At 38.1% G+C, this 22145-nt stretch overlaps 1 protein-coding gene across 9 annotated transcripts in view; it reads left to right on the forward strand.

The window, feature by feature from the left end:
* Positions 1-20238, forward strand: part of faf (ubiquitin carboxyl-terminal hydrolase-like faf) — a 193390-nt gene extending 173152 nt beyond the window's left edge. For 6 of the 9 annotated variants that reach the window (XM_083129939.1, XM_083129937.1, XM_083129940.1 and 3 more), the window contains exons 42-47: positions 1140-1240; positions 7446-7675; positions 8200-8402; positions 9583-9729; positions 10328-10470; positions 14208-20237. In XM_083129939.1, coding sequence (XP_082986065.1) covers positions 1140-1240; positions 7446-7675; positions 8200-8402; positions 9583-9729; positions 10328-10470; positions 14208-14316 — 933 coding nt within the window. In that variant the 3' untranslated portion in view covers positions 14317-20237. Of the gene's footprint in view, positions 1-1139; positions 1241-7445; positions 7676-8199; positions 8403-9582; positions 9730-10327; positions 10471-14207 lie in introns of all 9 variants that reach the window. The other 3 variants (XM_083129933.1, XM_083129935.1, XM_083129934.1) reach the window with 1 other exon arrangement.
* Positions 20239-22145: the final 1907 nt, after the last annotated feature.

Genomic DNA, 22145 nt, shown 5'->3' on the forward strand with positions numbered 1-22145 from the left:
TTACGTATTTTTTTAGTAGTCCGCCCTCATTTTGCCATGTTATCCTGCATTCAACATTCAATTTGCATAATTTTGTGACAAAACATGGTAGGAAAATGCACCTCACACCTTTCAAAGACCTGAAAAATAAACATTTCAGTGTGTTATTTCACATTTCGTGCTTCCGTCAAAAACAAAATATGCATGCTCCCCTCAATGTCCCATTTTTTTTTATGTCCAATTGTGTTTTTAAGGAACATAATTTTACCGATGCTGGAGCATAGATAATCCTTTTTTTTTTTTTTTTCATTTTTGTTTAAATTCCTGAAGCACGTATCACAGAATACACTGAGAAACTGCCTAATTCATTGTCTTGGGCTATACATACAATGAATGTGATTATTTTACACTAAGGCTAAAATTTTACTTCTGATTGAAAATTTAATTACACCTGGGAACACAAATAGATTGTGCAGATGAGCAGAACATGTTGCTTCACACGATACCAACTGTAATGGAGTATGGGAAAGTGAAACCAGGGTACCCTGGTGCAACTTGGAATCCTATCAGAAGTGTCATTTCAGAGCAAAATTAATATTTAAGATTTGTCATGCAATTATGTAGTCTGTACTTGGGCACATGTTGCCGCATCTGAGTCAAAACTTCGGGCTGCTATTTCTAACTAAGATCATGTATGTGAGATGTCACTCTTTCCTGAATTCGGTTTTCCCAAACAAAATTCTTTTTCATTTTTTAACCCTGAAATTGGCATTCAGACCTGAGCCAGTAACAATTTCTAGGTTTACCTGCATGAATAATATGAGAATCTAAAGTTTAGAAAATATTTCAATGGATGAACCTTCATATAGCAGAAAAGCTACCATAATTATGTATTTCAGTGTTGAAAGTTACTGTGGCATAACTTATTAAACACTTTGTGGTTCATGATAAGGACACATTTGTTAAAAGTTGACTTTTGTTGTTTTAGCTTTCTTCACTCAAGAAAGATTTTGCTTCTGTTAAGGAACTTGTGCTGATGCACCCATTTTAATTTAAAAAATAATAAAATCAAGTAAATCATTGTGAATATAATAAAGTTGTACATAATACTGTGATTATTCTGAGGCACTTATTATTTTTTTTTTTTTAAATTTCTACAGGCAATGCCGCCTCTTCCGAATCCATATGGGGATCCTGCTTGTCCAGAATATATCATGCCTATACAGCCTGCAGCGGCAGATATCCTTTTTGGAAGGACAAGGTAATATTATAAAATAAGGAAGAGTTAGTAAACATGGATTGTAACATTCATTGAAAATTAAGTTAATGGCTTTTCATGACTGTGGAGTTTTTAAGATAAAATTATTGCAAACTCTCATTTAAAGGAACAACCTACTTCAGAATCAGAAATAGAACAGTACATAGCTGAACCGACTATTCCACGTGATCAGGGTCCACTGTATTGGAAATTGAAAAATTAGTATCCAACTTGAAGCAAGTGGCAAGAAAATACTTGGACATACCTGCTGCATCAGTTTCAGTGAACAAGTGTTCAGTGTTGCTGGACAGATTTGCGATAAGACAAGGAGTAGGTTACTTCCAGAAGTGCTTCCAAAACTTGTGTTTCTGAAGTTGAATCTGCCAGCATTATATTTCCAATATTAAGAACTGCAATTCATTTTGCATTTCAAAGAGCTGCTTGTGTACTAATGTTAAATCTCTGAGAATATATATATATATCCATTTAATGTGCAATTATAAATATTCATAGGAAATTTATTTTTGTCGTGCTGAAAATAACATTCCCTTTCTGTTGAATAATCTTGTGTATCAGAATCTGTTAAGGCGAGGAGATACAGTTACGCAACATGTGCATTTATTTGAATATCGTCGGAATGGGCAATGCTACTAAAGAAAAACGTGGGGGTACGAGAGAGTATGAATTTCTCCACATGTGGCAAGTTGAAGTGTTTTTCAAAGTTGATTATTAAGCTAGATACGCCCTGTAAAAAATATGACTAATAAGAATTTTCGGAATCCCATGTATTCCTTATGGGGTATCAACTTCAACATCAAGTTATGGCTAATGAAATGGGAGTTTCACTTTTCTGCTGGGCAATCACTTGTTCAAACTGCCATCTTCCCGTTGATATCATTTTCTATTCCATCGGAAGTTTGATATTCCCAAGATAACAAATCAAAAAATACTCTCCATATGCCCAATGCATTTCTCGTTGCCTCCTGGCAGTGTTGCCAAACCTGGTGCGCATAAAAGAGCTAAATTTCACCTTAAATGGAGTTAAAACTGACTTTCAAGGAGCTAGATTTAAGAAGTGCTTCCTAGAGTAATGTTAGTTGTCAAAGGGGTGGGGTGCTGCTATTACCGTTAACTCTAAATTGATGACAATTTATTCTTAGTTTTCATCATCTAGATACGGTGGCATCACCCATCTCATGGTCATAACAAAATCGAAAATAAAGGATTCCCTGATAACATTATTATGCCAATTTCACATTAAGACGGCGCTATAAAAAGAAGTAGCTGGGGATATAAGAGGGGATGGGGCAACTCAGCCAATATAACGTCATGTGCAAAATGTATAATCATGGCAAAAGTTGGTCTGTGTGGGCCAGAACCAGTGATGGTATCATAGTGAATCACGGGGGCAGGTGCCCCAGTTCACAGGCAAGGGAGTGCACGAAAAAGCCAGATCTGGCTACAAGAGAGCTAAGTTGGCAACACTGAATCTGAGGGAAAAGCTTGGCGGAGACTGTCTCGCATGCCCTTAAATATTGGCATCGGTATCATTTCCAAAAATTATTGGTGAGTACATCGGCATCTGTAAATTTTCATCTTCGTCACGTCACTAATTGAAACTGAAGGTATATTCACCAGAAAGTATGAAATACAGTGAAACCTTGATTTTATGTTTTTCAGGGGGCAAAGCTGAAAAACCGTAAAATGCAGGAAAATTTAGCTATGTTGGAACCGTCGAAGATTGAGTGCGCCTTGCGGGAAAATGTAAAATTTGGAAACATAAAATCTGGGTTTCATTGTATTAGGGATGCGACAAATAAATCAGTTTACTCTATCGGTATTGGCGGATACAGGTATAATTTTACTAATCTAACATATCTGTAAATATTAGTGCAATATATTTCCATTGTGTTATAAGTTTATGGCCATAAACATATATCCTTCATGTCCCACTTTTTAAAAAAGCAAATGTCTAAATATACAGCTTCTTTTTTTCATTTTTTATTAACCCATTTTTCGCCGTAAATTATTCACTTGCTAAATTTACATCAACTTTACATTAAATAACTTTTAGAGACACTAAAACTTGAAAACCAATGTTTTTTTCATGATGGATGCGGCAAACGCAGTTTAAAATTACGTGAATTTTAGAAATTTCGTATTTCTGCGTTGCACAATTTAATAGTCAAATCCTATTAATTTCGAAGTCCTCTGTCTTCATTCACTATGGGTACGGCGTCTGAAGCGTAGATGGTACCACGTCACAGCTTTGTTTGTTCCCGGGTACGGTAGTTTCAATTTCTCCCATTCGGTGGCACTCGGCCCAGCTCAGACACCCACGAGACAGTGATAACCTGAACCAAAATCCCAAACCCAAATGAATCACTTTTCCATACCACCCCACCACATCAGGCAAATTCGCCAAGGCCCTCAAACCCTTCAACATCCGACTGGCACACAAACCCATATCCCAAATCAGAAGAGCACTACCCAACTTCAAGAGATACTACCTACCCAAACTTGCATCCCCTGGTGTCTACAAGGCCACATGCCAGTGCCACAACACCTACATTGGCAGAACTATCCGCACTGTCCAAGAACGGATTAATGAACACGTAAAAGATACCGAAAAAGACACACCAAAATCAGGCCTTTCTCAACACCTCCACTCCACAAACCACACCATCGCCTCCGTATCCATACTTCACCCAACTGGCTCTGTCATAGAAAACACTGTCAAAGAAACCCATGCTATCATCCAACAGAAACCAGCATTAAACCTGGACAATGGACAGGCACACCCGACTTGGTACACCGTCCTCAAAAGAATCCCCGACCAGAAAAAGAAAAGATGCGGTGCACATACTCGACTCCCCTCCAGCCACGCAGGGAACAGGAAGTGCACCGCACAGAGTAACATGACCCAGCCCCCCAATCACCACCTGGCAGCTCCACCTGACAACAGGAAGCAGATGACTCAAACCAGGATACACACGCCAACACCGCTGAATGGGAGAAATTGCAACTACCGCTGCCCGGGAACAAACAAAGCAGTGACGTGGTACCATCTTCACTCCAGACGCCGTATCCTTAGTGAATGAAGACAGAGGATCTTCGAAATGAATAGGATTTGACTATTAAATTGTGCAACGTGGAAATACGAAATTTCTAAATTTCACGTAAGCAATGTTTTTTTTTTTTGTTTCCATGTACAGGGTGACTACAAAAATTTTGGTGTTTCATATGTGCAACGTTAGTGTAAAGAGGTATAAAAATTATAAAATTTAAGAAAATTTGTTTGACTGCTACCAGAATAATTTTATTCCTCTATAACATACAACCATTGTGTTTGAGAAGTTGTTATCAACATAAAGTATTAGTTAATGCAGTTGTGGCACACTTAATTGCAATTCTTTACATAGTTGTATACACTATGAATATTACTGTGCTCTGAAAAATATACTTTACAGGAATATTGCTATACGTAGAACAACAAGAATGGAATCGGGAATTATTTTATATAGACATATTACATTATCTATATTCCTAGTTTTTGATCATACACTTCCTATACTATTTGTGGTAATCTTCTGTGCATTCCTGATGTAAAGGTACTACACAAATAGTGCATTCAAAACGTGTTTTACTGTGACACTTTCGACATCTTCGCCTCTTACCATTATAGATTTTTTTCAAGAAGCGTCTCCTGGCTGAGGAGGCAAAGAAATTATTCAACTTGGTCGCCCAGTAGCAGATGCAACCTGACGATTTGTGGCACAAAGCAATTCTCTTGCCTGTCCGTCGAAATGTCAGCAATGGAATTGTCTCATCGTCATGTACTTTGTTCCAAAGTTTCCAAGCGTTAACAATGGCAACATCAATAAAATTTACAAAAATAGGCCACCACAATTTTTTCCCACGAACATGTTTTCTGTATGTAGATACCAAATTATCAAGTAGATTTACACCACCCATTTTCGAATTATATTGTTTTATTACGTTAGGTTGTGTAATGGACACTTTACTCTTCTTTGCTCTGGAATATCTTGCATCTTTGCCTAAGGGTTCAATTGGGTCACATGTTGATGCCACTGTCACAACAGAATTATCCTTCCATCTGACCATTAGAATCTCCGTTTTTTGTGTCAAATCTGTAATCATAGTAGCCTCTGTCTTTCCGTGCAGAACTTTTTGAATCTTCCAATGGGCATCCCTCTGTTCTGTTTGCTCCTATAGTTCCAGTACCTACGAAACCTAATTGTTTGATTTTTCTCAAAAGGGAATGTGATGTAAAGAAATTGTCAAAATATATTTTGTGTGCAGATGGATTTTGTACTATTTGAAGAAAGTTCGGCACAACCTTTTCACCAAGACTTTCACCAGGTACCTTTCCGGATTTACCAGTATAAATAACAAATCCGAAAAGGTAACCATCGTATGATGCAAAACTCCACGATTTGTATCCGAAGCGGATTGGCTTACCTTTGATGTACATTTTCGCAGAATGTCTACCGTTGTAGGGTATCATTTGCTCATCAATGGCTAGATTGTGACTGAAAACACCAAACTTTTGGTGGAAGTTCTTGTTCAAAAGTTCAATATAAGGTTCGACTTTGTATAACTTGTCACTTCTATCTAGTTTTGCATTATCAGCCAAGTGCAAATTTCTCTGTATGTGTCTGTAAGTTTGCCTATTCATTGCACATCTCACTATTGAAACTGAAATGTCATCGTCCATTGACCAATACATTTCTTCTTGAGGTCATGTGTGATAGATATCCTGTTAGTATAAGGAATCCAATGAAACTCTTGATATCTTCATCACCAACACTGAAGTCTTGCATATAGAACACTTTGATCAACTATAAGCGTGTACATGTCACTGTCAAAAAACAAACCAAATAATTCTGTTGCACTTTTGTCTATCAGATCATCTTTTATTTGCAATAGTCTTATCACCTTCTTCATCCATTGGAAGCGCAGAAAACACAGCATCTTGTTTCTTCCACTCGTGACTTACCACATTATTTTTAGTATTCTTATTTCGTGAAGTTGATTTGACGTTTTCTTCAACAAGTGGATGTTGATTGTTGTTAGTTGACTGCTGATCATCATCCATTGTTACAGATTGAGTATGCACTTCTATTTCCCCTACTGTGTCAATGGGGAAATTGTCAGCTACAATCATGTTATTGTCATCGCCTTCTTCTTCATCAGACGAATCTTCAAGCATCTGCAATGCTTCATTGAGCGTGACAAACTCCCTATGATACATAGCTTATGTGTATTGTACTTACCTCTAACAGAAACACAGCACAAATGTGGTAGGACAACTTCTTACAACGAAAGGTGTAGAAAATTGTTCTCTACCCTTTTGCGCTGACGTTGCATATATGGTACATCTCCCAAGATGTCACAATATCTCCTACAGATGGCACCTGCAGTGAATGCCTGCCTGCCTCAGTGGTGGAGTGCTTAGCACAGCACCCTACAATGCCAGAGGTCCCGGGTTTGAATCTCAGTAGCTTCTAACAGGACACCTGGTGAACACGATCACATAAAATATATATTTTCAAATATGACAGTGTTGCCAGATAATAAAATAAAAATAATATTAAAAAATCTACTTTTTGTGGTGTAATAATAATTGTAGCACATGAACATTTATTGCACTTTTGAAGTGAAATAAGGAAGAAAAGTTACTATCGTAATATGACTTAAAAAATGTTTCTTGGGGTGTTGCACATCGGCAACGTTAGCGAAAAATGGGTTAAGGAGGTCAATGTACCATTCCGGTTCTTTGAGGACCATTTGGATTTTTTATGTTCGATCTAAATAATATTCTATAATCCAATGGAACCTGGATTTTATGTACACGAATTTTACATTTTTTTTCACCTTGATCCCCCAGAATAACATTAAATACAGGTTCCACTGAACTGCTTGGTATGTCTGAATAAGTTGCATAGTAAATTAATTTTGGTTTAGGTCAAATTTTCAGTTATCATACATTCTGGTTAAAATCAGTAGATGTTCAAGGATTGGTGTCTGTAGTGAGAGGAGTATGCTAGTGTATTGGCATTAGTCCATTCGTTGTTTTTTTTTTAACAAAATATGTTGCATTTCTTTTTTGTACGTCTTCTTATTAGTTTCGATGCAGCAATGGATTGGAAAACACATTTTAATGTTTCTCTTTAATCTGTTTCAGTTATGTGAAGAAGATAATTGAGGATTCCAATCTCTCGGAAGACACCGTGAAGCTGCTGCAGTTTTGCTGCTGGGAGAATCCTCACTTCTCTCGCACTGTTCTCAGTGAGTTGCTCTGGCAGATTGCCTTTGCGTACTGCCATGAGTTGCGGCACCACATGGATCTTCTGCTGAGCATGCTTCTCCTGGAGGATTCATGGCAGACCCACAGAATCCATAATGCACTCAAAGGTAGGCATTGCAATTTACTTGCACTGGCCAAGTGGCTAACCCTCTTATGTGGCCAATATTTTGTTTTTGTCTCCTGCGAAATTATTTATACTTAATTGACACGTCAAAGTTTTATATTTAGGTATAGTTGGAATGGAATACGTACACATTAAAATTTATAAATATTGTGATGAACATTAGTGTCAGGATGTCTTTAGTATGTATTCGTGATGTAACCTGATATTGAACACCTTACCTTAGTGGTGGAGTGCTTAGCTCAGCACCCTGCAATGCCAGAGGTCCCGGGTTTGAATCTCAGCCTCGGCATGGGTGTGCAAATAATGTCAAGACCGAAGAGGTTTCAGGTATCTGTTCTGATTTTCTTATAAACAACTTCTTCAACTTCTAAGATTCAGTGACGTGTGAACCTGTTCAGTGGAAGTACATGCATGCAATAGCCCTTGAATGGGCAGCAAAGCACACCTTTGAAATTAATGTTGCATGACATCTGAAACATTACTTCCTAACAGTCTTTATGTTTTCAGGTGTTCCCGAGGAACGTGAAGGCTTATTCGACACGATTCAACGCAGCAAAAACCATTACCAGAAACGTGCATATCAGTGCATTAAATGCATGGTTGCCCTGTTTTCTAAGTGTAGAGCAGCTCATCACATGCTTCACTCCAATGGGGAGCTCAAACGGAAGTGGGGGTTGGCGGTAGAGTGGCTACAGGATGAACTGGAAAGGGTGAGCATTGCTTTTCACTTGTTTTTATGCTCAGTTTACTACAGTGACCAGAAACCTTTGTAACGGTACTGTTGTGCATTAGTGTTATCTGCTCACAAAAATAAGTTGGTACCGTTGCACGACGTCTTGCCTCAAGCTGATTGGGTAGTAGGTATATTCAGAACCTATACCGCGTTTGTTACAACCTGTCCCGCTTGCTGATTGCTGACTTTTCTAGCAGAAACCACGTAGCGTTGCTGCTGCAGACCGCGTGAACTCTGTGCTGGGGAAAGCCGAAGCTAGGTTGTAAATAAAATACACGGAAAAGCACAAATATACACAATTCCCCTTCCTGAATGTTCCAGCTAAGATGACACTAAACACAATAAGGACACAAACAAATATCACCAGAATAAATTCCATCCTGGATACTTCAAAACTCAAACTAATCATCACCACGCTTACAAAACAAGCTTCTTCAACAAGGCACAAACAAAACACGCGAGTTAAACCGCAACGTTGCAACAGCGTCTACGTAAGCCCCTGTCTTCTGCCTTTCATTTGCTCCTTGCTCTCCAGCAGACGGCTTTTTCCTCCTTTCTCATTGGCACCAAAACTGTCGAGCCATCGCTAGTGCGGGAAACGGGACAGGTTTTAACAAACACGGTATAGAGGAGCAAACGAGCATGCTTTGTCTTGAGGCAACCGTTACACAGAAATGGACACATTTAGCAGAGCTCCAATTAACAATGTGCATTGTGAGTATGGTGACATGATGGGGAATGTATGTAGATTGGGTTTCCTATTAACTTATTTAGTCATTAATTTGTTCTAGATTAGATTCCTTTGCTTATTCTAAATTTCTATTACGTTTTATGTTTGTTTAGGTATAGAGAAACCCTTTCTTAGAATTGTTGGTTGTATGGCCACTCTCACTATCCACAAATTGCCCATAATAGTTTATTAAAGTAATATACAGGTGATTAAATAGTATAATGAATGGTTTATAAGGAACAGCTTTTGGTATTTACAAGAGAGATTTTTTCATAACTTCCAGGTGAGTTTTGTCAAGGTTCTAGAGCTGTTGATTCTGTTACTCTTGTCTTCAAGAGGTTTCACATGTGTGGTTCATTTCAATATGCTTTTTGACTTTTCTTGTTTGAGAAAGCCCGACTTATTGAATAATTCTTTCATTTGCCAGCGGCCGTATGCTCCAAATGCCCAGTATAGTTACAGCAATTGGTCCCCACCGGCACAGTCAAATGAGTCTACCAATGGCTACTTCTTAGAGCGATCCAACAGTGCCAGGAAAACATTGGAAAGGGCCTGTGAACTGTGTCCAGAGGAGGTATGTACTGTATTTTGTGTTCTGATTATTTCTATGGCATTGTATTGTTTTACTGGAAAGTTGAGCATAAATAATGCTGGGACAGTTAAACCAATATCAACAAGAGTATAAGTTCAATGATAAAGTTGACAGTTTACCTATCTGATATTTCCATAAATTGTCTATTAACTTAAGTCTAAGTTTTTTGATTTTATTCTTATCATTACGAATCTTCTTGAAAGCCAAAAAGAAAAAAAGTGTCAGTGTCTGACAACCATCAACATCACTACCATTCAAACCCGGGACCGCTGAAGGAGTGGTTAGCACTCTAACCTTTGGTAGAGGCTATCCTGAGTTTGATCCTGCTTGAGCTCTAGAGCTTCAGTGTTCATCATGAAAGCAGCATCATGAAAGCAGTAACAGCGGACTCCAGTCTTGAAGACCAAGAAATGGTGGCGATGAAACTTTGATGCACTGAGCATGTCAGATTTCAGAACAGAAAGTTTATGAAACTTCAGCACTTGCGAAAAGAAATGATGTGTTTTAAGAAAAGTATTTTCCTGTACTAGGTGTAAATTGTTATCTTTGGTATCTTGTATCATTTTTTTTCACCTTGCAGGAACCAGAAGTAGAAGAAATGTCAGAGGAAGGAGACAGCCCTCAACCAGAAGATCACCAAAAAATGACTGCATACATGGCACACCCTCATCCACATCCCCAGGGGGGTCAAAGGGTTGTTATATCACAGATGACCAGTCAAAGGTGAGTTAACAACACTGGTCATTTTGTAGTCAACTGAAAATGTGGCTAAGTATCATAACGATAAATTTTTCTTCTTACACATTGATATAATAAGATCCACATGAGACAAATTCCAGTGAGAATGTCACTTCATTGGTGGTTTTGGGGCAGATGTAAAAGTGCCTGGAAGTGTGATGATCACACGTTGTTCTCATTCATTCTCATCTTCCACCTGGCTTCTGTACTTTTTCCATCTCAGTAGCATCACATTTTCCTCAGCCACCATATACAGAGGAACCTCAATATTACGTTTTTCAAGGAACAAAGTTGAAAAACTTAAAATTAGGGATGGGGCCGATTAATTGGTACTGTATCAACCGATATAGGCATGTTGGTGTATTGGTAAAATTACCGATATATTGATAAATATCTTATAATTTGGTGCAAAATTTGATAAATATCTTATAATTTGGTGCAAAATTCTACCATTTTGTTGTAATTTTTTATGGATAATCTCCATGCCCTACTTTCTAAAAAAGTAAATGTCTAAATATTGAACTTCTTTTGCACTGCAGTCACCTCGAAACACACATTTTTTAAGGAGATCAATGAACATTTCAGGTTCTTCAAGGACCATTTCTAATTTTATATCGGATTGGTAGAATATCGGTTATTGGTATCGGTATATTTTATATCAGTACTTTATCGGTATCGGCCAAAATATCATCCTTAACCTTTACTCCCCCGATGATACCATATGGTATCATCAGAGTAAGGTCGTACTGGCCCGATGATACCATGTGGTATCATGGTGCTGATTATGAAATGAATGTGCTTTTTGGACCTTCATACTCTTATGTTTGGGTGGAAACTCTGACACAGGTATGGAGCAAGCCTGAGAAATTCACATTGATGACCAACCTCCCCCCTCCGCAACATATCCATGCCACATTTCCAAACAGTTTCACATTTTGGCTCATTATTCAACTTGTATGGCACCAAGGAACATGTTTCATTCTCTTTGGAAACGTCCATTCTTTGAAAAGAATACTAAGGTTTGCGCATTCTCCCCAAGATAGTGGGAGAAGAGGGGGCAAACTTCAAATTTTTATGGTTTTTTCAATTAAAATTCGGGGGTCACGTCCCCCAAACCCCCCTTCCTCGGTTCGGCATTCTGAATTGCACACGGTTGCATGCTCTGATGTTTTAGCTGCAAAACAAAACTCCGAAGTAGATTGCTCCCATAGTGCCAGAGTTATAACAATTTTCCTCCACGGTGTGTTCGAATGTAAAATTCCCCCCCCCCCCCCCCCCGAGAAGCCCGGGCGAGAACGGGGTTACTTTCGTAAACCTGCTCGGGAGTCTAAAGGTTAAAATGCAAGAAAATGTAACATGTTGCTGTATTGATACCATGAATATTGAATGTATAATGGAAGCAAATGTAAACTCTAGGAATGTAAAATCAGGGTTCCACTGTATAGATTAGTTTAGGCTAGTAACTAACAAGAACAAAAATTTACAACACATGCACATTTATTCATGATTGGGAAAAGAGAGACGCGGTAGTATATAAATACGGAGAAACTAGTACTCACTTTTATCCGCGAAGCTGTTTTTTCTTCTTTTTCGATTAATTTCAGTGGCCACTGACACCATCCTCGTTGGAACTTGCTGCGCTGTTGCTTGCCCACACGCTCATAGACACCAAAATCAAGGAAACGCACGCCATAATGCACTTCCCGCACGAACTAAACATCGATAGCGGGCAAGCACACCATTCTTGGATTCCACTACTGCAGCAGTTATCGCCCGGAAATAGCAGACGACGCACCAAGATGCACAGCGCACCTAACGGCAGCCAGAGAACTACGAACAAAAGACGCACGCCAAGCAACAGCGCAGCAAGTTTCAACGAGGATGGTGTCAGTGGCCACTGAAATTAATCGAAAAAGAAGAAAAAACAGCTTCGCGGATAAAAGTGAGTACTAGTTTCTCCGTATTTATGCACATTTACTTTAACTTCCTCAAATAATCTCAACACAAGTGTGATAACTAAAATAAATACACCACCTTTTGTAATGTGTTTAAAATAATTTAATAGCATTTATAATTATCCCTACTTATTGAGGATAAGACTCAGAAATTGATACTCGATTGTGTCAGCTAATACAGGCTTGTTGGTTTATTTGTAGTTCAGCAAAATAATTTGTAATTTTCCTGGTCTAATATTTTTATGTATATACAGATGTGGTGATAAGCTGGAATGTGGAATGAAGTCTTGAGTTCACATGTGTGAAGGCAGGTTATGGCATGGGTGCATCATGGTTTTTTTTATTGCATTAATTTCATCATTCATCTTCATCATTGTGATTAACCCGAGAGGTAGAAGAGCATTGTTAAATTTTATATTTGAACTTCAAGAGAATTAGCAAGAAAGAAAAATAAATAATAAATAAATAAATAAAATATCACATCCCTACTACTATAATATCTCTTGTAGTTTTACAACCACTACAAGCACAAAACCACAGTTTTTAAGGAGAACACACAAACACACACTCCCTTCATCACAAAGAAAAGTGTTTTATGCTTATAACAGCCGTGAACTACAAGATAAAATTGTACAATGCAAGAAAAAATCCCTAGTACGTACATTATTCATGATTTTAAAAAGTATGTAGTTTTATCCCCTCACATAGAAAAAGGGTTGGCAATAGTTGTGTATTTGTATTTTTGTTATTTTCTGCCAATTTTGGCTAATCGTGACTATGAGAATGGGTCATTATTAGATGAACTCGATGAAGAGACAGTAACAATGAACACCCATTTCCAGGTTGGAACCTGAACTGGGAACTTTGGTGCCAAGATTGAAAGTTGATAACTCAACATGCTTGGCCACCTAGCTGGCAAGATTGCACTAGACACGGTCAGATAGTTAGCACTCTATCCTTTGGTGCAACCAGCCCTGGGTTTGATTCCTTTGGGGGAACTCCCGGTATTAACCCAGCATTGTCAGAGAACAATTTGAGATCTACTTGAAAGCAGTAGTGAGTGAACTTAAGTGAAAACGCTGTTTTACTGTGGAGTTTGGGGATTTTACAAGTGCTTGTTTTCGGGTTTTCATTTTCTTTTTAAGCATGCTGTAAAAATATTTACAGGGTGGTTTTAAATTATTGTGCACATTTCAAGGTCGAATAAAAAGGAGCTAAGTACCCATATTTAGTTTGTTGTCTTTAATAGACCAAGTTGAACAGTTTTATTTACAACACATGCGACGAGTCGATTTATACCCGGGATTCTTATAAAACTGTCTTTCATACTATCCATAATGTCTTCGGAGACCAGTGGTCTGCCAGCACCTTTCCTATGTTCAACACTTTCTATATTATAAATTTGCTGATACCATCATTTTATGCAGTCCTTACTAGGAGGATTACGCTTGTACTGTAAGCGAAAACGTCATCAAATAGTTATTGCAGATTTGGTTTCATGAAACCAAAGAATGCACATAACTTTACGGTAGCCATCTTTGTATTAAGTTCCTTACCTTGCCACCATGGTGCCACGCATGTTATGGTCGATGCTGATCAAAGCTCTTATTGCTGGTTTATCATTTACAACGAAAGAAAAGTTGCTTCCGTAGTGTGTTGTTGTTTAATTGATATGTATCAAATGCACTCAATAATTTACAAGCACCCTGTATAGGTGTGTGTGTTACTCTAATAACAAGTTTAATCTCATTATTTTTTTTTCTTTAGTTACATGGGCCCGCCACACAGTAGTAACCAGCCTGTTGTAAGTGCACAACCGGGAACTAGTGAAGAGGAAGTAAACGACGTCAGTCAGTCAGATGTTGTTGATCCATAGAGTAATAGAACAGCCTTGTGTTAGTTGATAAGAATTCCGACCGGTTCAAGAAGAGATTCGTGGATTGGCATTGTTTTTTTTTCTTGTTCTTCTTTGGTGTGCGACGGGAAGGAAGCTGCAGAAGAATCATACCAGTGGATTATGGACAGCACCTTGAAACGGAAACATGGGAACTGGTTTTTGTCTTTCAAAAGAAAAAGTAAAAATTGATATGAATACATACGTATATATATATATTTCATTCAGCATTCATCGGCAATTGTGATTCTGGCCGCAATCAACCCACAGAAGTTGACTGTACGGAAACCATGCTTTTGTGATGTTTTCTATCAGGATATCTTTACAGTGATCTACTTCTATTTTTTTTTTTAATTATGTGATGAGAAAATTTCTTCAGAAGTATTAAGTTTATTACCAGGGGAGAACACTGGATGGAAGTTAAAAATACCAAAACTTTACAGTTAATTAGATTTGTAAATTTATTGTGCTGCTATATTTTTTTTTTCTGTGTATTCAAAGACATTTTTTTCTAGGTTTTGCCATTGTAAAGCCATGTTTTCAGGAGGAAACACAATGAATGGAGAAACAATGATTTGCATTCCGATTTATGTGATGCAGAGCTACGTTGTTTCCTATTGTATATTCATATACATATAGATATCTTCAAGTACTGTCATAATTCCTATTTGCAGTTGTTTGCTTGAATACAGAAGATTGCTGTGCCACTTGCTTTTGCAATTTTAAATGCAGTCATTTTTAACGCAGCTTTCGATCCAAACGCGTTGGAAAGACATCATGTTCTCACCCCCCCCCCCCCCCATTTTGAGACCATTACATAGAGGAATACAAGTTTGTACATTCTCATTGTATGTGCTAGCGTGCATCTTGTGAAAACCTGTGTCTTGTCAGTTCTGCAGGGTTGTTTAAAATATTTATACACGTACACACGTAATTATGTAGACTATTTAGATCTCTGGGTGCTAAGTGCAGGATCCTTTGTGCTGTTATTTACTTGCCTGGGTTTTAGTGATTTTTGAGAGGATCTTGCGGATTCAAAGCAAACTGTTCCCATTGGTTAGAAAGAAAAATAGTGTTTCACTCTGTGAATGGGTCGAGCGAGTCTCCAATAGCTGCTGCAGCTTTATTTGTTGATATTTGAATTAAGTGAAAGAAATATATATCTATATAAAAGTCACAGTTGCCAGTTGCAACTGATGTTAATTAAGGCAGTGCATCATGTCGGCAAATATGAATTACATTTGCTTGTATAGTGCTTGAAGTGTAAGTTTTGTAATACAGATTGTCTACCAAAAAAAACAAAAATATTGTTGGTGTACAGATTTTGCTTCTTCTTCCCTTGACAATATCTGGTTGTATTTGCATCAAACGATTGTGATCGTTTATACAAGAAGACTTTTTGCTAGAGTGGATTTTTTTTTTATGAGCAAGTGGCATGAAGCGACAGTTCTCTTTTTGAACAAGATTTTTGTTGCCCTTTGTTAAAAAGGGAACGAAAGGAAGTGTTGTTCCAGGGAAATTTCTACTTGTATTTAAGGTGTAACTTATTATAATAAATGCCGTTACCTTTTGTAACGACCTCATAGTCTCTCTGGCAGGCTGAGTAGAATTTTTATGAAAAGATTTGTACGAGGAATATAAACTGAACACGTTGTCCTTGTGCTGTTGCAAGAACATCACACTGATTGTAGATTGCGTTATTTGTAGCTGCAAAAAATAATGTTTAGATCATCTGTAGAGTGTACAGTGTGTGATATGAATGTCACATTGTTAATACTTTTGAGTGTTTAGTTAATTCAGTTTTTACGTTGTTGCTGAGGAAACACTATGTCATGTTTGAAATGGAGACATTATTCTAACACGCAAAAATCATTATGGACTGCTACGTAATGTAATTTTTTGCCATTTATTTCTTTTAACATGGTCCTGTTAAAGCTAGTAGGAGAGTTACTATAGATTTAATTGGAAGAATCACTTGTTTACAACAAGAACTAATGTTAAAGCGTTCTTTAAAAAATTGATAAGTGTCCTTGACAAAGGTACAAGAATAAACATTAGTTTTTGGTGTATTTGCATGTAACACCCATCCTTAATGTGTGTATGTGTTGTTACCACGACCGGTAAGCATTTATGTTGAGCTGTGATGCTGTAATACAATTTTTCTTGAAGAGATGTACATTAATATGAATTCTTTCCAGTCTGGTGTATAAAACATTTTAGCCATTCTTAGAGATCATAAGAAATAACATGCCTTATTTTGCATGCATATATGTACGTATGTATATATGCCTAAATGTGCTTCAGTCTTGTTTTTTTATTGCCATTTTGATGCTTAGTTTATGCCGTTACATATTATTCTTCAAACGTGAATGTTGAAAATTGAGTCACTGGCCAGTAAGAAGACTGAAATTACAGACTGATCAGATATGTTTTCTTCTTGGTGTGCTCGTATGTGTGTGTGTGTGCGCGCGAGAGAGTGAGAAAGAGCAAGAGAGTTCATGTGCCACAATCAATTCTGTTACGAAAAGAAGTGCACCCCACTGCCATTTCTTTATATTCTCTTAAAATAATGGTGTCACCTTCCTGTTGCCTCTTGAAGCATCCTCTTATAGTTTTTTTTTTTTTTAATAAACTTCTTAGGTGTGGAAATTGCATTAACGGCTTCTTCTAGACATTACTCTGTTGTCCAATTATGATACTGAATCGGTAATTTTTTCTTTTTTTAATCAACTGTGAGAGCTGCAAGTTTATTCACACTCGTGTGTTGCCATCAGTATATATTTGAAATGTATACTGATTACTAAAAAAAGAATGCTCACTTTGATGTATATTGTGGGAAAATTTTTCAGAGTCGTTTTATACAGTCAACTCTCGATTCAACGACCTTTCACAGTTCCCGGGAAAAGGGTCGTTATTTCGAAGGGGTCGTTATTGGAATTTGCCCCAATTTTCTGCTTAAACGGAGCTCAAACGGACACAAAGATGCATAGGAGATGGTAACACCATTTATCCTGGTAGTTATACAACCTGTTATGCACAGGACGCGTGTTGTGAGAAGGAAAATAGAACATGAAAACCTTTTCACAAAAAATAATGTTACTTTATTTCAATTGTGCACAGTCGTTGCTTTTCCAGGAAATTATTACAATTATAGTTTACGAGAAACCCGTTTACACCGAGACCTATGGAAAGGAAAACAATCTCTCGCTTATTGCTAGAGAAACTCGATGAATCTTGACACCAGTTACACTGGCGCTAGCAAAAGTCGGGAGACAATCGGGCAGAATGAATGTTGGATTATATGGGTCTACTGGAGCATTGTCTGTTACAAGATTAACTGGTAAGATTAGATCTCTTGGGAGAAACAAGACAACCTTTCTAGGCACAAAAAAAAAAAAAAGGGCGGGGCTGTAATTTTTGTTCTGGTTCGGCTATGTAAAATACATCGCAAAAACAACAACACGTTTTCTTTGCTTCAACCAACTTCATTCACACTCCCCCCTTCCCCATTCAAGGGAGCAGTCCAAACTCCTTCCTTGACTTGCATTGTAATACAGTGTGAAAAAGGAAACGCTCAACTTGCGATCTGTCTTCACCCAATGCGTATTCTAGGACACGTCATTAAACAGCGTCCCAGTCGAAAGTAATTTAGGTTTGGAATTGAATTTCACTTTAAACTGTATATTTAGTCCCGATTAGCCCATCAGCATAAAATGAACTGAAAACAAGCTTTATGAAACTGCGCACTTTTACATATCAAAATGGTAGATCGTTATTTACTCTCACGTTAATCGATGATTTAATGTTGGATTTAGGAGTATTCTCGATGTCAAACACCCAGTCCTCCAAAAGTTTTCCCCTTGAATAATGTCTTTTTAATCGATCTCAGCGACCATTCCTACATTGAGCACTTTTTTTTTTTCTTCACATGAATGGTTCTGAAGAAAAGCGGATGCGAATTAAATTTACAGTTTTGCTTATCAGAAGGCGCAGAACATGAAGTTATTTTAACTCTTGTTTTCCTTTCTGGAGATCGAATTTCGTTATCGTCAAATGAAAACAGCTTTGCGAGATTCAAAACAATAACTTTTTCCTTCGCGCTGGATGAGTCATCGCTGTTATCGGCAAGCAAGAGCTTTGCAGACGCTAGACAAAACACTGGCGCCAGCTGCATCGTAAAAACAAGGAGACCGGCTGGAAGTTCGAGCAACAGGTGGCGGAAGAGAAAAATCCCAGCATTTTAAAGATAACGCAACTGTCGAAGACTGAACATTTAACAGCAGTGTAAAGAAGAAAGAAATGTCCCTTGCTTTACGTTTTACCATGCAACAGACAATAATACGGGTAAAATTTCCTATGCAGACAACAGCATAAAAAAAGACCTGAATTCTGCAATTATCAACATTGCCGTGCACACCAGTGGCTGAGAATAAACTGGGAAAAGGGGGGGGAGGTGCCGTGCACACCAGTGGCGGAGAATAAGCTGGGAAAAGGGGGAGGGTTATTTTTTTATTCCGTTTTTGTTCGTTTTCAAGAATATATCCAGAACTGGTTGCTCCATTTTAGACGTCAAAGGAAGAGGGGTGGGTCCACTTCCACCCTCGCCTGTAATCAGCCCGTGTGCGCACACGAGCAAGAAAATCGCCCCTCCCCCCCTTTGCTGACAGGAAAAAAGGGACAAGTCAGTCAGCCAACGGAACACTTTTTTGGCAGATACTACGACACAATTAGGAAAACTTATGAAGCGGGAAATGGGAGTTATGATGCACGTAAGATCGAAGTAAACTTTTGTGGAAACCTGGATGACAACGCATTAAGCGGGTTGACGATCTTTAGTTCGCCTATGTGGCTTTGATTATCTCTAACAGTTTCGCGTTTTTATGAAGTGTTGTAGGGAACAAAGAACACGTTTTGAATGAAAGCGGTTACTGGAAGTTGTCGGCTACAAGGCAGAGAGTTGCTCACTCACGGGAAATCTAGGTCAGAGCTGGACAGATGGGCCAGACTTCCAGGTGCCATGCATCTGTATTTTGGAACATTCCTGCGATCTTATCTCTCAAGGACCAAGGTGGTGTATTTATCGATGAAAGAGCTTGACCCTCCATACACATTGGCAAAGACTGCAAGTCCAGCTGTCATATCGGGCTGCTCCCCCCCCCCTCCTCACCTGCGAGTTTTCAGCATCTCTCAGGACAAGGAAACAAGTCAAGGTCGATTTAAAATAACATCCAAGCACATTCGATCTTCTCTTCTCGCGTATCCAAGAGAAAGCGTGGCAAAACAAGCCTGGCACGTTGGGTAGCGGCTGTCGGGTGCGGGGTAACATTCGTGCGCTTGAGGGAGGGGGGGGCAGAGGTCAAGTGCTATTGGATATCACTCAAGCATGGTGTGGTGGTGTCTATTTTTAGTTCAGACCCAATTGTGAGCGGTAGAGCGCTCGTAAAGGGAATGAGTGGAGGAAAAAACAACGCATTTTTCGGCCGATTTCCTTCAACTTTTCAACTTTTTTTTCCAAATGTTTCTAATTTTTTCTAAATTTTTCACGGTTCCCGGGAAAAGGGTCGTTACTTCGAGAGGGTCGTTATACCCGGGGTCGTAGAATCGAGAGTTGACTGTACTTGGATTATCTGCAATACATATTTGTACAGTACCCGATAAATTGTCTTCTACAACATAGCACGTAAAAGAAATTGTAATATAAAGGCATATGCAAAATTAGTGTGATTAACTACAAAGCATCTTGTGGACGAAACAACAGTAGCACTCATCACATGAGGAAACATTTCAAAATATCCAAAGTTTAAAAATTAACGTTCATTGTGTTACCTTGTAATAAAGAATCTAAAAGCATTTCAGACAGGCATTACTATTTATTTATAGTTTCTAAGCATCAATATGTGTGACAACCGGATTCAAAATTATCTTATTTCTTACAGTACTGAATACAAATAAAGATTTCTACTTTGGTAGGTGCTATATTGCGAAAAAAATACATTATTCAGTAAATAAAATACTCCTTGAAACTTTATTCTGGTAACATTATTGAAATGTGGTCATATGTTCAACATGAAATATAGCTATGATCTGGTATTTGCATTTAATTTTATAAAAGCAGAACACACATGAATCTTTGCTTGAATAAGGAGTGCATAATATATGCATGCAGTGTTTTGCCAGGGAACACCTGCAAACTTCACAGTATGCAAGGGGCATAAAGGGAATATTTTTTTTTACTTTAGCTCAATAGATATTTGAAGCATCCAGAGATAAAATAGTCTCCCATTCAGATCAGTGTGAGGTCCCTGGACTAAGGATAGGATGCATAGTAGGAACAAGGATATTACATTCGGCACCTGGAATGTACTGAGCCTTTACCAGCCTGGGGCATTTGTCTACAGTTAAGAAATTAGACAATTAAGTATCAATTAGTAGATGGCCAGGGGAAGGTATTCATTCATGCCCAGACATTATTAAAATAATTAAATCAAGAAGACTTAGGTGGGCAGACCATGTGGCACGAACGGGAGACGAAAGAAGAGTTTACAGGATTCTTGTTGGGAAACCTGATGGTATGAGACCTGTAGGAAGGTCAAGACAAAGATGGAGGTATAACGTTGAAATGGACCTGAAGGAAATTGGTAAGGATGGAAAAGATTGGATTGATCTGGCCCAGGATAGGGGACAGATGAAAGACTTGTGTTGCTGCAGCCATAAACCTTTGGGTTTAGGAAGGTTAGAGAGAATATGATGATGATGCCAGTGCTCGTATAGATTCCCGCTGATACAGATACTTGAAAATGGTAAATAAAAGATGCTTCAAATATGAATTAATATTAGGGTGTAAATATTCAAGAATTACATCTGAGTATTAAAATGCATGTTATGTAATCACAAAATTCAGTTTTTATGGAAAACTGAGGAAAGGGGTGAAAAAAAAACTTCAAATTTTGCATAATTTTCAGGATAATTAGACTGAAAATATCAGCTGGTATCAGTAAATAAATTAAAATACAGCAGCATCAATATCTGCTCAGCCCTATGTTTTTTTCTTTAGTAGTCATTCCAATGATTTGAGCTCTGGGAAAAAATGAGGTGGGCAGGGTTGGCAATATTATATTTACAGTGGAATGTCAATTCTAATTTTTAGTGCACTATGGGCAGACTGTTGCAAATTAATGGAAAGTCCACACTCCAGAGTGTCTTAACACCTGTGGACGAAACGGGGTATGCAACTTATGTATGGTTGGTGAAATTCATAATATTTTTGTGTGGGAGAGGAGTGTTAGAGTCCAACACAGATATTTCTGCCATGCGATGCACGACACAACTCAAGAAGCAGTGTTGCTAATGGAGCAGATAGAAAAATCGCTGCAGTGTGCCGATGCACAGCTGTTAAGTACAACAAGAAAATTAGAGAATTCAGGTCTATCTAACGTTTAGTTTTAAACGTCGTGCATTATACCAGAACTAGGAGTAATATGTACTAACAAGTGGCTTCGTATGTAGCTACATACATATGAACTAAAAATTCGCAAAATATGAACTAACACATACGTAAAATTACCAAAAATGCTGCAAAGACGACTTCTTCATACGATTCCTTATTTGAGTTATTTCAAACAAAATAAAAAAAAATATTATTTTTCATTGCATTAATGCACTGGTGGCGTTCTAACTGTTCACTCCCAAAACCCGTATGCACTGCTACGGAACTGCAACGGCAGATAATAACATGCCAACGTGTTAAACCGCGACAATTGGACCACAACCCTCCTCCTCAAGCAGTATTATTATTTCCTCTCTGTGATCGG

The sequence above is a fragment of the Lepisma saccharinum genome, chromosome 10 (assembly GCF_977018435.1).
Source record: "Lepisma saccharinum chromosome 10, izLepSacc3.1, whole genome shotgun sequence".
Classification (NCBI taxonomy): domain Eukaryota; kingdom Metazoa; phylum Arthropoda; class Insecta; order Zygentoma; family Lepismatidae; genus Lepisma; species Lepisma saccharinum.